This window comes from Dasypus novemcinctus, chromosome 26 (genome assembly GCF_030445035.2).
Source record: "Dasypus novemcinctus isolate mDasNov1 chromosome 26, mDasNov1.1.hap2, whole genome shotgun sequence".
Lineage (NCBI taxonomy): Eukaryota > Metazoa > Chordata > Mammalia > Cingulata > Dasypodidae > Dasypus > Dasypus novemcinctus.
In genome coordinates, this window is record NC_080698.1 from 18,234,469 (window position 1) to 18,251,874 (window position 17,406).

Below are 17,406 nucleotides of genomic sequence, written 5' to 3' on the forward strand. Positions count from 1 at the left end.
GAAAACATATTACACTTATACCAAGCCAGGGGATATGAAAATAAAAGGCACGATCCCTGATAAGGAGTGATATTATAATTAAATAAACAAAAATAATAAGATATTATTTTTAAAATAAAATAAATAAATATTTATTTTAAATATTTAAAATAAAAATATATTATTTTATTTTTAAAATATATATATAATGATATGACAGAGGAAGTCTCAGGATAGGGGGAGGCTATTAGATTTTTTGGGATAAATAATTAGCCCAGATCTAGAGACAAGGACAGGGAGAGAAATAGGAGAGGGATAAATCAAGGAAAGTTTCCCAGAGGAAGTAATAATTGAGCTGAATTTGGAAGGAAAATGTGAGCTAGGCAAATGAAGAAGGGAAGGATGTTCAAGGTAGGAGAATCTACATGTACAAAGAAGTAGAGATCGGAGTAAACATGACTGCTAAGGATAGTCTTAGGACATGAAAATAAGGTGTAAAGGAGAAATTGCAAGAAATAAGGCTTGTGAAGCAGACAGGAGCCAGATCCTGAAAGGCTTTATAGGCTGTGTTAAGGTTCTTATTCTAAGAAAAGAAGAGGGTTCCAATGAAGGGTTTTAAGTAGGGAGTAAACTGAATGAATTTGCTCAGTTTACTGAATGAATGATCTTCATTCTGGTAATAGGATGTAGACTGAACCAGAGCAGCTCTGGGGTGTTGTTTCAGGTAGGAAATGATGAAGATCAGAACTGAGGCTACTAAAATGGGAAGCAAGTTGGGAGGAATGAAGAGGAGAGGACAGGTGGAAAAGTTATCAAAGAGGGAAAATCAGTAGATCTTGGTAACTGCCTGGATATAGAAAATATGGGAATAATTGTAGGAAAAAAATCCATTACTCATTATCAGAAAGATGGGGTTTATTTCGCATTAGTTATGGCACATAAAACTTTAACATGGAAAAACTGTAAAAGGACTTCAACTATACGTTTTCTTTATGAAGACATACAGAATCTTCATAAAATGGAACTGTTTGCATTTTTTCTTTATGCATAATATATCTCAATCCCTAAAATAATATTTTAGGATGAAAACTCTATAAATTATCCCTTTCCCCTTTCTATATACATCCATATAAATAACTATATGTGTGTAGTGGGTTGAATGGCAGCCCTCCTCCTCCCACAAAAAAGATATGCTCATGTCCTAATCTCTAGAACCTGTGAATATGATCTTATGTGGGAAAAGGTCTTTGCAGATGAAATTAAAGTTAAGGCTCTTGAGATGAGATCATCCTGGATTATCCAGGTGGGTCCTAAATCCAATGACAAGCAGGAGACACACAGAAGGAAAACACAGAGGAAAAGGCCATGTGAAGGCAGAGGGAGAGATGACAGTTATGCAACCACAGAGAATGCCTGGGGCCACCAGAAACTAGAAAAGGCGAGGAAGGATCCTCTACAACCTTTGGAGGGAGAGTGGCATTGCCAAGACCTTGATTTCAGACTTCTGGCCTCCAGAACTACGAGAGAATAAATTTCTGCTGTGTTAAGCCACCAAATTTGTGGTAATTTGCTATGGCAGTTCTAGAAAACAAATATGCAAAGATTTCTCAAAAACTACTAAATATACACTTGATTTTTTAAAGGCATATATTTAAAATACTTTGAAAATATGAAAAAGAGCTGGGATTTTTTAAAGCTTTAGTACCTGCGGTTTTATTCAAAAGAATTTAGCTGAAGTAACTTCTGTCTCTGGGTTATTTAGTTATAATTTGAGCAGTATTAAATCAAAGATAGGTACTAAATGTGTAACCATTTTCACTGTGACTTTAGACTTACTCAAGTTAAACGGAAACTAAAGAAACTTGAATGTGCCACAGAATTATAGTGTTACCTTGCATTTTTTCTTACGAAGTTTTAAAGTGGGTGGTATTAACCAGTCAAAAAGTCCTCTCAGAAGAGCTTGATGTTCTGGTTCATGCAGAGGTCCTCTTAGCGAATTTAACCATGAAGACACAAGTGGCTCCCATCCTAACTGTGAGGGCTCCAAGTAAATCATGCCACAGCGGCTTACAGTGGCAGGCTGGAGGGAAAAAAAGGCAGGTTTTCTTTTTCCAGTGTTGCTTTTATACCAGTAGCAACTGGCAATTATCAACTACTTTTTAGCATGACTTCTAAAACTGTTCATGATCTGGCTCCCATCCACATGGCTGCCTCAAATACACAAGAGTTTCCATGCAGAAAACTATTTGCAGTTCAGTTCCTCAGATAGGCCACGATGTCGTGGCTCCATGTCTTCACACATCATCTTCTCACGATTTGGAAGGCCCTGCCCCAACCAGTCTCCCTGGAGAAATCTTAAGCCTCCTTCAAAACCATATCAAACACTCAAACATGGTCCTCCTCTGCCCATTCCCCACTTACGTGTTCATTCTTCTCCATACTCTTAGAGTACTGACATGTAGCTATGTATTAGGGTTATCAGCATGCTTCTCATGCCCTCTAAATTAGCATATGTTGTGTCTTATTCACTTTTATATTCCCAGAGCTTAACCCATTGTCTCATACAGAATTTTAAAAATTTTATTTTTACCAAATTAACAAATGAAAAAATGAACGAGTGAGCAAACAAACAAAGCACTGTTGTATAAAATATGAACTTACTGAAGCCTGGGAAAGATCCATTGTTTCAAAGATGAGGCTCATTTGAGAGGACATCTGAATGATTTCTCCACTCATAAGGCAAAGCTAAAGGCAATTATTTTTTAAAACATTTATTTTAAAAATATTTCAAACTTCACAGGTAAAAATATTTTCTACTTATAAAATAAAGTATTTTTTGTGATGTAATGGAATAAATATAGAATAGAAGCCAGACTGTCATAATTGGTCTAGCACGGCCAGTTACTTACTAGATAAGTAAATACTTAACATCTCTGTGTCAGTCTTATCAATTAAACAAGATACTATCTCTTTTATAGAAAGAAGGGACTACATGGAATTTTCCAAAAATGGTAAAATTCTGTACAATGTTTATTCTTAAAGAATAAACATCAATATAAAAAATAAAATAAATGAATAAAATTACATGAAATATTCCTCATTTAATGAAGTTGTCATAAGGCCTTTTTTACTCTGAAAATTTTCAAGCATATAGAAAAATATAAAGAGAAAATAGTATAATGGACACCCATACACCAATCTCCTAGATTTAGCCACCGTTAACAGTTTGCCATAGTCACTTTGTTTATTTCAGTATTTCTAGTATTTTAAAGAACAATACAGACATCATGGCATTTCAGATCCAAATATGTCAGAAAGCATCTCTAAAAAGTAAGGGTATTTTCTATATAATCTCAACAACATTATCACAACCAATGAAATTAACAATAATTCCATAATATCACCTAATGGGCAATTCTCAGATTTCCTCATTTATACCACAAACATCTTGTCAACTGGTTTTTCAAACCAAAATTCAATCAAGGACCATGCACTGTGCTTATGTCTCTTTAGTCTCTTATCTAGAACATTTCCACTTTGATCACATATGTCAAAAATGGAATTCAGCAACTGCTTCTCTTCTTTCAAATCCCTATCTTGTCCATTATTATTAAAGCAATCTTTTCTTCTCAATCTCCTTGACTTGAAACCTTGAAATTATTAACTTTTAATATTAGAAATTATTAACTGTTGATACTCCAAATCGATTTCATTTCCAAGTCCTTTAAATTCTTCCTCTGCATTTTTAAAAATGTTTCCTCTCTGTGTCTGCAATCACCACTGTAGTCCCAGTTTTGTTCCTATCTAGTTATCTGTCGATAATTAGGCATTTAATATTTCTGGATCTCGGTTTTTGCACCATAAAGGGAAAGAATGGTCTAGAGCTACACAGTCCAAATAATAGCCACTGGCCGTATGTAACTATTTGAACTTAATTTTTTGTTAGAGAAGATATGAGCTTACAAAACAATCATGCATAACGTGTAAAATTCCTATACATCATCCCTCCACCAACACCTTGCATTGTTGTGGAACATTTGTTACAGATAATGAAAGAACATCATCAAAATATTACTGCTATGATCCATAGCTTTTATTTGCTGTGTTTCCCATATACCACCCTATTATTAACATCATGTATTACTACTGTACATTTGTTACATGACAGAACTCTCATATTTGTACTGTAAACCACAGTACATCTTCTACCACATTGTATACTGTGTTATATAGCCCCATGCCTTGTACAATCCATCCAACGTGTGTATTCAGTGGCTCTCAGTTTCATCACAGAGTTGTGCTGTCATCAAATAAGTAAATTCTGGAATGTTTTCCTTAGTCCAAAATAAAAAATCCCACATCCCTTATTACTGATCCTTTGCATTGATATAGGACTTTCTTTGACAATGATGCAAAAATATTACATCATTAGATGTATTAGAGTTGCCATCAACTCTATCCATTTCCACACTTTTACAATCAAGCTAATTAAAAAGTCCACATATATTAAGCATCAGTACCCTTTCTCATCCCTCCTCCTATCTCCTAGTAACCTATACTCTAGGTTTTAATTTGGTTTAGTTTGTTCTTCATGTTTAATTCACATTAGTGAGACCAAACAATATGCTTCTGGCTTATTTCACTATGTATAATGTCCTCAAGGTTCACCCACATTTTCATATGTGTCCTAATTTCATTTCTTCTTATAACACCATAGTACTCCATCATATGTATATACCAGATTTTGTTTTTACTGATTCATTGCTTGATGGCCGCTAGAGTTGTTTCCATCTTTTGGCAATTGTGAACAATGCTGCTATGAACATCATTGTGCAAATATATGCTCATGTTCCTGTTTCCAGGTCTTCTGCATATATTCCTAATAGAGGGATTGCTGGATCATAAGGCAGTTCTATGTTTAGCTTCCTGAGGAATCGCCAGACAATGTTCCAGAGCCTGCACCATTCTACATTCCTGTCAACACTGTAGGTTCTCATTTCCCCACATCCTTTCCAGCACTTGTCGTTTTTGGGTTTTGTTTGTTTTTTTGTTTTTTAATAAACACCATTCTATGAGGTATGAAATGATATCTCATTGTAGTTTTGATGTGAATTTCCTTAATAGCAAGTGACATTGAATGTCTCTTCATGACCTTTCGGCTATTTGTATTTCCTCTTTGGAAAAATGTCAACTTAAGTCTTTTTAAAATACATATATATATTTATTATTTTTAAAAGATACTTAGATTACATAAAATGTTACATTAAAAAATATATGGGATTCCCATATGCTCCACTCCCCACACCTCCCTCTTTTCCCCACATTAACAACTTCTTTCATTAGTGTGGTACATTCACTGCAATTGATGAACACATTTTGGAACATTGCCACTAAGCATGGATTATAGTTTACATTGTAGTTTACTCTCTCTCCCACTCAATTCTATAGATTATGGCCGTATATATAATGAGTATCTGTCATTGCAGTGTCACTGAGGACAATTCCAAGTCCTGAAAATGCCTCTGTATTACACCTCTTTGTTCCTCTCCCTGACTTTAGCACCTCCAGCAGCCAGTGTCTCCATATCAATGATATAATTTCTTCCATTGCTAGAATCACAATAAGTTTATATCTACTTAAGTGTTTTGCATTTTGCCTGTTTTAAAATTAGATTGCTTGCCCTTTTATTTTTGAGTTGTATGATCTCTTTGTTAAGCATGGAAATCAAACACTTATTGGATATGTGGTTTCCAAATATTTTCTCCTATTGAGTAGGCTTCATTTTCACTGTCTTGACAAAGTACCTCGAATCATGAAAGTTTTTAAGTTTGAGGGGGTCTGCATTTATCCATTTTTTCTTTCATTGTTCATGGTTTGAGTGTAAAGTTAAGAAACCACGGCAAGATGGTGGCTGAGTGAGCTTGCCTTGCCGTCTCTCCTGGGAAGAGACAGCTGGGCACCGCTGGAGGTTCTCCGGGACCAGGCTTTTTCAGGATTTTTTCAGGGCAGGAAGTGTCTGGACATCGATTTGGTGGGAAGGTAATGGAAAGGACTGGTCTATAAGATATAAATTGGGACTTTTCAGGAGGGGGAGGCAAGATGGCAGCTGAGTGAACTTCCCGGTTACTAGCTCCTGGGGGGAATCGGCTGGGAGGCGTCGGAGACTCTTTGGGACCGGCTGTTTCGGGATTTTTCCTGGTCCGGAGGTGTCTGGACATCGATTTGGAGGGAAGGTAACAGAGAGGATCCATCTGTGAAATATACACGGAGATCCCAGCTACGTGTGGAGGATTCCCTCCTTGGGTAGGTGGAGCCGAGGCAGCTAGCACCGCGCGGAGCCCTGGCGGGCGGCGGCCAGGGTAGCCGAGTCCGGCCGAGCCCGGCTGAGCCGCGGCGGGCAGAGGGGCAGAGCCCAGCTGAGCTCGGCCGAGCCCAGCCGCGCCGCGCCGGGCAGCGAGCGGGAGAGCCGAGCCGCGCTGCGCCGCGCCGGGCGGCGGGCGGGAAAGCCGAGCCCAGCTGAGCCCAGCCGAGTCCAGCCGAGCCGCGGCGGGCGGCGGGCGGGGGACCGGAGCCCAGCTGAGCGCAGCCGAGCCTGGCGGCGGGGTTTCTGTTCTTTGGGTTTTTTTTTGTTTGTTTTTGTATTTTTTTATTTTTTAATTTTTTGTTGTTGTTGTTGTTCTTGTTGTTCTTTTTTTTTTTTTTTTCAATCCTCTCTTTCTTGTCCCCAATATTCTTCTTATACTATTTTACCTTAACAATACAATAGGTCCTACAGGAAATACCTCACATTTGCTGGGTTTCCTCACCCTCCACTGCCTCATTTCTCCGTGAATAGATTTAGCCTATCTACACTATCCCCTTTCCCCTACAACTTGATATCCTCCACCATCTGCTATCTCTCCTATATTCCATCTCCCTTTCTTTGATCCACAAAGTGTCTAACTCTTAATTTCTAATACCTTTGTTTAGTTTTCCATCTGGTATTCGTCCCTGAAACTATTACCTTTCTTTTCTCTTTCCCTCTCTCACGAAAACAATAGCCTCTTAGTATGTACCACATTCCTCCCATATTCAGTCATCTACCTCATTATAGGTACTTTCCTACTACTATAACTCTACACAATTTACATGATCTAACCTCTATCCTCCCAGAACTCATATTGTTGCTTTGTAAACATATATCACCAATACTACTTCACACTTTCTCCTTCCTTACACAATTGACTTTCCCCAGCACTAATACTTTCCTTTAAAGTGAGCTTAACTAGCAATAAGAAATTGGAATAAGAAGAACAAAGTGACAAAGAGAAGATATAGTACTTACGCAAAAACAACAGCTAATTAATCTCCAAGACTAGACAAAGAAGCTAAGGAACTGATTAAACCCGTCAAAGAAAAAATGTTGACAAGACAGCAACAAAAATCTACAAACCAAACCAGTAATCAGGAAAACATGGCTGAATCCAATCAACAAACTGAAAATCAGGAAGGGGGGCAGGACTTCGCACAAGCAATGAAAGATCTCAGAACATTTATCACTGACAAATTTGATGAAGTAATGAAAGAGGTTAACAGCATGAAGACAACACTTGGAGGGGAAATTGCAGACATGCACAAAAAAATAACAGATATGATGGAAATGAACACCACAATTCAAGAAATCAAAAATACACTTGCAGCAAATATCAGCAGACTAGAAGAGGCAGAGCAGAGAATTAGTGATGTGGAAGACAGTGCATTGGAAATCAAACAGATAGTAGAAGTGGTCAATAAAAAGGTAGAAAAAATCCAGATAGGACTTAGGGACCTGAATGATAACGCAAAACGCTCAAACATACGTATTATAGGCATTCCAGAAGGAGAAGAGAAGGGAAAGGGGTCAGAAGGAGTGTTGCAGGAAATAATGAATGAAAACTTCCCAAATCTACTGAAAGAGACAGATGTACATATCCAAGAAGCACAGCGCACTCCACTGGTCATAAACCCCAACAGGCCCACCCCAAGACATATACTTGTCAAATTATCCAATGCTCAAGACAAAGAAAAAATTCTAAAAGCAGCAAGAGAAAAGAAAACCATCACATACAAGGGAAACTCCATAAGATTAAGTGCTGATTTCTCATCTGAAACGATGGAGGCAAGAAGGCAGTGGTATGATATAGTCAAGGTACTAAAGGAAAAAAATTTCCAACCAAGAATACTCTATCCAGCTAAACTAGCATTCAAAAATGATGGAGAGTTCAAAATATTCACAGATAAACAGAAACTGAAAGAGTATATCAACAAGAAACCTCCCCTTCAAGAAATTCTTAAGGGAATTCTGCAGGAAGAAAGGAAAAAACAGGACAGTCAGAGATGGAGGAGAGTGTAAAAGCAACAAGAAAGACAAAAATAGAAGGGGAAAATAAAATAATACAAACAAAATATAACAAACACAAATCCAACCAAAATATGGCTACCATAAATAACTCTCTAAACGTAATAACACTGAATGTCAACGGATTAAACTCACCTATCAAAAGATTCAGACTGGGACACTGGATAAGGAAATACGACCCATCTATATGCTGCCTACAAGAGACACATCTTAGACCCAGAGACTCATGGAGGTTGAAAGTGAATGGCTGGAAAACAATCATACAAGCAAACAACAACCAAAAAAAGGCAGGAGTAGCTATATTAATATCAGACAAAATAGACTTTAAATGCGAAACAATTGTGAGAGACAAAGAAGGATACTATATTTTAGTGAAAGGGACAATTTGTCAAGAAGATCGAACAATCATAAATATTTATGCTCCTAACAAGGGCGCCTCTAAATATGTGAGGCAAACGCTGGAAAAACTAAGTGAAAGAATAGATGCATCTACAATTATAGTGGGGGATTTTAATACACCACTATCAACTCTGGACAGAACATCTCAAAAGAGAATCACTAAAGAAACAAAACATTTGAACAGTATATTAGAAGAGCTGGATCTAATAGACATATATAGATCATTACACCCAAACACAGCAGGATATACATTTTTCTCAAGCGCACATGGAACATTCTCCAAGATTGACCATATGCTAGGCCACAAAGAAAGGCTTAATGAATTCAGAAAGATCGAAATCATACAAAACAATATCTCTGACCACAGTGGAGTCAAGCTGGAAATTTGCAAGGGACAGAGACCCAGACTTCACACGACAATTTGGAAATTAAACAGCACACTCTTAGAAAAACAGTGGGTCAAAGAGGAAATCTCAAAAGAAATCAATGACTACCTTGAAACAAATGATAATGATAACACAACATACCAAAATTTATGGGATGCAGCAAAAGCAGTACTGAGAGGGAAATTTATAGCCATAAATTCATATATCAAAAAAGAAGAAAGAGCAAATTTGAAGAACTAACTGCACAGTTGAAGGAATTAGAAAAAAAACAACAAAATAATCCAACAGGAAGAAGAAGGAAGGAAATAACAAAGATAAGAGCAGAACTAAATGAAATAGAAAATAAGAAAGCACTTGAAAAGATAAACAAGACCAAGAGCTGGTTTTTTGAGAAGATCAACAAAATTGACAAGCCTTTAGCGAGACTAACAAAGAAAAAAAGAGAAAAGATGCTAATACACAAAATAAGAAATGAGAAAGGTGATATCACCACTGACCCCACAGAAATAAAGACTATCATAAGAGGATACTTTGAAAAACTATATTCCAACAAAAATGACAATTTAGAGGAAATGGACAAATTCCTAGAAATACATAAGCAGCCCATACTGACGAAAGAAGAAATTGATGATCTTAACAAACCAATCACAAGCAAAGAGATAGAATCAGTCATTAAAAATCTCCCAACTAAGAAGAGCCCAGGGCCAGACGGCTTCACAGGGGAATTCTACAAAACATTCCGGAAAGAACTAACACCAATCCTGTTGAAACTATTCCAAAAAATCGAAACAGAAGGAACACTGCCTAATTCCTTCTATGATGCCAACATTACCCTAGTACCAAAGCCAAACAAAGACACCACAAGAAAGGAAAATTACAGACCAATTTCTCTAATGAACCTAGACGCAAAAATACTTAACAAAATACTTGCTAATCGTATTCAACAACACATTAAACGAATTATACACCATGACCAAGTGGGATTTATTCCAGGTATGCAAGGATGGTTCAACATAAGAAAATCAATCAATGTAATACACCATATAAACAGATTGAGAGAAAAAAACCACATGATTATATCTATAGATGCAGAAAAGGCATTTGACAAAATACAGCACCCCTTCCTGATAAAAACACTCCAAAAGATCAGAATACAAGGAAACTTTTTGAACATGATAAAGAGTATATATGAAAAACCTAAAGCCAACATTGTTTACAATGGCGAAATCCTGAAATCCTTCCCTCTAAAATCAGGAACAAGACAAGGATGCCCATTGTCTCCGCTCCTATTTAACATTGTCTTGGAAGTACTGGCTCGAGCACTGAGACAAGAACCAGATATAAAAGGCATTCAAATTGGAAGGGAAGAAGTCAAAATTTCATTATTTGCAGATGACATGATCCTATATATAGAAAACCCTGAGAGATCTACAACAAAGCTCCTAGAACTCATAAATGAGTTTAGCAAAGTCGCAGGTTTTAAGATCAATGCGCAAAAATCAGTAGCATTTCTATACACCAATAATGAGCAAGATCAGGAGGAAATCAAGAAACAAATACCATTCACAATAGTAAATAAAAAAATCAAATACTTAGGAATAAATTTAACTAAAGAGGTAAAAAACTTATACATCGAGAACTATACAAGATTGTTCAAGGAAATCAAAGAAGACCTAAATAAATGGAAGAATATTCCCTGTTCATGGATAGGAAGACTGAATATTATTAAGATGTCTATCCTACCAAAACTGATCTACACATTCAATGCAATCCCAATAAAAATCAACACAGCCTTCTTTAAGGAACTAGAAAAACTAACTATGAAATTTATTTGGAATAAAAAGAGGCCCCGAATAGCCAAAGACATATTGAAAAAGAAAAACGAAATAGGAGGAATCACACTTCCTGACTTCAAAACATACTACAAAGCTACAGTAGTGAAAACAGCATGGTACTGGCATAAGGAGAGACACACAGACCAATGGAATCGAATTGAAAGTTCAGATATAGAACCTCATGTATATAGCCATATAATATTCGATAAAGCCACCAAACCCTCACAACTGGGAGAGAATGGCCTATTCAACAAATGGTGCCTGGAGAACTGGATAGCTATATGTAGAAGAATGAAAGAGGATTACCATCTCACACCTTATACAAAGATCAACTCAAGATGGATCAAAGACCTAAATATAAGAGCCAAGACCATAAAGACCTTAGAAAGCAGTGTAGGGAAACATCTACAGGACCTTGTAATAGGAAATGGCTTCATGAATATCACACCAAAAGCACGAGCAGCAAAAGAACAAATAGATAAATGGGACTACCTCAAAATTAAAGCCTTCTGCACCTCAAAGGAGTTTGTCAAGAAAGTAAAAAGGGAACCTACACAATGGGAGAAAATATTTGGCAACCATATATCTGATAAGAGACTTATAACTTGCATATATAAAGAACTCATAGATCTCGAAAACAAAAAGATAAACAACCCATTTAAAAAATGGGAAAAAGATTTAAACAGACACTTCTCCAAAGAAGAAATACAAATGGCTAAAAAGCACATGAAAAAATGCTCCAAATCCCTAGCTATCAGGGAAATGCAAATCAAAACTACAATGAGATACCATCTTACTCCCATAAGATTGGCAGCCATGAAAAAAACAGTAGAATACAAATGCTGGAGAGGATGTGAAGAAAGGGGAACACTCATCCATTGCTGGTGGGAATGCAGAAGGATCCAACCATTCTGGAGGACAGTTTGGCAGTCTCTCAAAAAATTATCCATAGATTTGCCATATGACCCAGCAATACCACTGCTGGGTATATACCCATCAGATCTGAAAACAAGGACACAAACCGATATATGTACACCAATGTTCATAGCAGCATTGTTCACCATCGCCAAAAGTTGGAATCAATCCAAAAGTCCATCAACAGATGAGTGGATCAATAAAATGTGGTATATACACACAATGGAATACTACTCAGCTGTAAGAACCAATACACTACAATCGCACGTGATAACATGGATGAACCTTGAGAATCTTATGTTGAGTGAAGCAACCCAGGCATTGAAGGACAAATACTATATGACCTCAATGATATGAAATAAGTTAACTGCCTCAGAGAGCTAGAGTCTGGAAAAGTGGCTTACTGGAAATCGGGGGGTGGAGGAAGGCTGTGAGGTAATGTCTGTAGGGGTGGAATCTGTGATGAGCTGGGGGTAAGTATGAGCACAAAGAAGGGACAAAATGGGGGCAAGGGGTTACCTTCGGGTGGGGTTTTCTGGGTTTGAGGGGGGCTGGGGATGGGAAGAGGGGTAATATGGTCCAAGAAATAGGTGGGAGGGAGGGGCAACATACAAACATGGGAGAGTGCCAGAAGTTCATTGAGAACTAAATGTTGAGTAAAACGTATCAAAGTATAAGTAGGAGGGTTACCTGGTTAGGACGCTCAGGGGGTATGGTCTGATGCGGGACGGACTCCGGAGGGAATAGCTGAAGGCTCATTTTGCCAAGGTGGGTTCTACCATTGGGTGGGGTGGACCCATATCCTGGGGAAGACTAATGCCGTCAAATAGAAAGAACTGTATCTCTCGTGAGAAAGGACGGCTCCCAGGGCATTAGATTGGCAGGCGTTGTGGGCCCTAAGGGGAGGGGAAAATGGACATGCAATGGATGGAACAAAGGTAAATAAGGGGGCAAAAGAGGAGTTATGTGAGAGTACACGAGGATGAATATAAAACAGCTAATATTACACCAAAAACATATAGGGGACGACAGACTAATAATGAAAACCATAAGACAAAACATAGGATAACTAAAAAATTTAGAAAACTGTACAACCTAAAGTATGGACCACATAGTAAGCACAAATGTTACCTTGTTTGAAAACTATAGTTTCGGAATCTGTACATCAGTTTCAGGAAATATGATATGAATAAGTTAAAAGATTATTGCTGTGGAAGGGAAAAGGTTTTATGGTGGATCCGGGGAAATACTGTATATTGTATATATGAATTTTGGTGATCTAAGACTCTTCTGAAGCTGGCATTATGTTGGGATTCACTTTACGGGAAGTTTTGGATCACAGAGTGGTTCAACAATGGCAGCGGAGGAATACTGATATGGGATGTTATTGACAGGATATATATGGTTGACAGGGAGTTATACAGGGCATATGCCCAGGGTATATGGTAATGTCTATATATACTCATAGTGGAAACAATTAAAAACAACAGCTGGGGGGGTACTGGGCTCCTGGCCGGGGGGTCACTGTTGTGGGCCCTGGGAGAGCAGCGGCAATCCTCCAGGTGCAACGGCAAGAACCAGGAAGGAAGGAGGGCCCAACAGTGGGCTCTTGATACTAATGGCTACACTTTTGAGCCTATGCACCTGCAATAAGAACAAGGCCTAGAGTAGCATTGTGCCTGGGGGTTTCCTCCTGACAGCCTTCATGTTACTCAAATGTGGCCACTCTCACAGCCAAACTCAGTGTGTAGATGTGATGCATTCCCCCCAGCGTGGGACACGACACCCGGGGATGAGCCTCCCTGGCACCGAGGGATCACTACCACATACCAGCTGAAGAAGCAACTAGAAAATGACCTTGAATTAAAGATTCAATGCGGAACAGCAGAATATACCTGTCTACATATAATAACATGACTTCGGGAAGCGGTTTGACCTAATGTAAGGGGGAAATGGAAAGGAGAAATGAGATTATAAGGCTGTGAGTCTCTAAAAAAAGAGTCTGGAGGTTGTCGGAAGGAATACCCCTATGTACAACTGAACAGAGTCTAAGAGACAGATAAGGTAGATACAACCCCGGGTATTGGTTCTTTTGAGGGATAAAGAGACCCACAGGTTCTATGGTCATGGCAGAAGGGGTTCACTGCCATGACAGATGGCCCTTCTTTGGAGCTGGTGTTTCTGCATGATGGAAATGGACCGGATCTCTTTTCACAAGACTTGCATGCTACTTTATTGGAATTGTAGTTGGTGCTGGGTTTAAGATATATGTAGGGGATTTGAATCTCTGGACTGATAATATGACACCCAGGCCCAGAGCCTCAACAGACTTCAGCTCCTACACTTTGACTTATTGGACTTACTCCACTCAGCTAACATGGAGTTGAAGAAGGTCAACCACCACAACATGGAGCCTAGAGTGTCTACAACTAGAAGCGGGAAGAGTGCATCCAGTACCCATGTGCAATCTAAGCCCTCACTTGACATAGGTGTGCAATGGACACAACCAATCCAATGTCCACAGAGAAAATGTGGAATGGGTGTGGGAACGGTAGCCATGGGGGCTGCTGGAAGAGATGAGATGTGGAGGCGTTTTCGGGACGTGGAGTTGTCCTGGATAGTGCTTCACGGACAATTACGGGACACTGTAGATCCCCCCAGGGCCCACTGGATGGAACGTGAGAAAGTCTGGGCTATGATGTGGACCATTGACTATGGGGTGCAGTGATGCTCAGAGATGAACTTACCAGGTGCAATGGATGTATCACGATGATGGGAGAGAGTGTTGCTGTGGGGGGAGTGGGGGGCGGGGGCGGTGGGGTTGAATGGGACCTCATATATTTTTTTTAATGTAATTAAAAATAATAATAATAAATAAATATTAAAGAAAAAAAAGAAACCACTACCCACCACCAGGTCTTGAAGATGGTTCCATACATTTTCCTCTAAGAGTTTTAAGGTTCTAGCTTTTATATTTAGGTTTTTGATCCATTTTGAGTTCTTTTTTTTTTTTTTTTTTTGAGGTACTAGAGGCTGGGTATTGAACCCAGACTCCATATGTGGGAAGCCAGCACTCAACCACTGAGCCACAATGGCTTCTCTGAGTTGGTTTTTTCATTTGTTTTGCTTGTTGTTTTTGCTTTTTCTGGAGGCATGGGGGAACTCAACCCAGGACCTCCCATGTGGGAGGCAAGCACTCAACCACTTGAGCCATATCTGCTGCCAAGTTAATATTTTTTAAAAGATATTTATTTACCCCACCCCACCCCCATTGTTTGCAATCACTGTCTGTGCTCTGTGTCCATTTGCTGTGTGCTCTGTGTCTGCTCATCTTCTCTTTAGAGGGCACCAGGAACCCATGTGGAAGAGAGGTGCTCATGCATCTGAGCTACCTCAGCTCCCTTGTTTGTTGTGTGTCTCATTGTCTTTCCTCTTTGTGTTTCTTTTGTTGCACCATCTTGTTGCATCAGCTCACCATGCCCGCCACACCAGCTTGCCTTCTCTAGGAGGTACTGGGAATTGAACCCAGTCCTCCCCTGTGGTAGGTAGAAGCCCAATCGCTTGAGCCATATCCACTTGCCAGAAGTTAATTTTTTATTAAGGTGTGAGACAGGTCCTCTTTCTTTCTTTTAACTATGGATACCCAGTTCTCCCAGCACCATTTGTGGAATAGACTATTTTCCCCTAGCAGGGTGGGCTTTACTGTCCGGCCAAAAATTAGTTGACCATAGATGTGAGGGTCTGTGTCTGAGCAATCAATTAATTTCCATTGGTCTATTTTATACCAGTTGCATGCTGTTTTTACCACTGTAGCTAGGTAATATGATTTAAGGTCTGGAAGTGAGAGTCTTTGAACTTTGACTTTTTAAAATGTTTCTGGCTATTTGGGGCCCCTTACCTTCCAAATAAATTTGATAATTTGGTTTTCCATTTCTTAAAAAAGGCTGATGGAATATTTTAGGGATTGCATTGGATCTGTAAGTTAATTTGTGTAGAATTGACATCTCAATGATATTTAGTCTTCCAAATCATGAATATAAATGTTCTTCATTATTTTGGTCATCTTTGATTTCTTTCAGCAATGCATTGTAGTTTTCTGAATACAGCTCCTTTACGTCCTATACAATACAGTACTGCATAGAATTACTACTCATTTTTGCATATTAATCTTGTATCCTGCCCCTCTGATGAACTTGTTTAGTAGCTGCATTATAGATTTTTTTTTCAGGACTTTGTATAGAATCATATTATCTGCAAATTGCAAAGATACTACTTTGTCCCTTCCAATTTGGATGCCTTTTATTTCTTTTTCCTTGTCTGATTGCTCTGGCTAGAACTCTAGCATTATATTGAACAACAATATCCTTGTCTTGTTTCTGATCTCAACAGGAAAATTTTCAGTCTCTACCATTAAGTACAATGTTATCTGCAGGTTTTTCATATTCACCCTTTATCATGTTGAGAGTGTATTAGTTAGCCAGAGGGGTGCTGATGCAAAATACCAGAAACCTGTGAGCTTTCATAAAGGGCATTTATTTGGGGTAGGAGCTTACAGATACCAGGCCATAAAGTATAGGTTACTTCCCTCACCAAAGTCTATTTCCATGTGTTGGAGCAAGAAGGCTGCAGATGTCTGCCAGGGTTCAGGCTTCCTGGGTTCCTTTCTTCCGGGGCTTGCTTCTCTTTCCTCTGTGTGTTTACTTCCCAGGGCTCCAGCTTAAGACTTCAGCATCAAACTCTGACATCAAAATTCCAATGTTAAAAATCCTCCAACTCTGTCCTTTGCCATGCCTTTTGGGGACTCAACACCCTACTGACATGGCCCAATCGAAGACATAATCATAATTGAATCAGGCCCAGGTACAGACAAATTTACAAACAAAATTCAATATCTATTTTTGGAATTCATAATTATATCAAACTGCTACAGAAAGTTTCCTTCAATTCCTATCTTTTGTAGTGTTTATTTAAGCAGTGATGTTTTTTGTCAAATGCCTTTTCTGTATTAATCAAGATTATCATGTCATTTTTCTTCTTTAATTTATTAATGTGATGCATTACATTGATTGACTTTCTTGTATTCATCCACCCTTGCATATCTGAGGTAAAACTTGATCATGATGAGTAATTCTTTTAATGTGTTGGTGGATTCAATTAGCAAGTTTATTGTTGATTTTTGCATCTATGTTGATTATGGATATGGATCTATAATTTTCTTTTTTCATAATATCTTCATTTGGTTTTGGCATTATGGTAGTGTTGGCTTCACGGAATGAGTTTGGTAATGTTCTCTCCCATTTAATTTTTTAAAAATAGTTTAAGTAAGATTGGTATTAAATCTTTTTTTGAATGATTGGTAGAATTCACCTGTGAAGATATCTGGTCCCAGGCTTTTCATTTTGGGAGGTTATTGATGACCATTTCAATCTTTTTACTTCTGATTGGTTTGTTGAGGTCTTCTATTTCTTCTAGAGTCAGTGCAGTTTGTTCCTGTTTTTCTAGGAATTTATCCATT

General features: G+C 38.4%; 1 protein-coding gene across 1 annotated transcript in view; it reads right to left on the minus strand.

The window, feature by feature from the left end:
• Positions 1–17,406, minus strand: part of DNAH12 (dynein axonemal heavy chain 12) — a 377,830-nt gene that overhangs the window by 177,785 nt on the left and 182,639 nt on the right. Inside the window, exons 33-34 of the mRNA XM_058288139.1 lie at positions 2,641–2,724; positions 1,871–2,059 (exon numbers count right to left, since the gene is read on the minus strand). Of these exons, the coding sequence (XP_058144122.1) occupies positions 1,871–2,059; positions 2,641–2,724 (273 nt within the window). The remainder of the gene's footprint in view (positions 1–1,870; positions 2,060–2,640; positions 2,725–17,406) is intronic.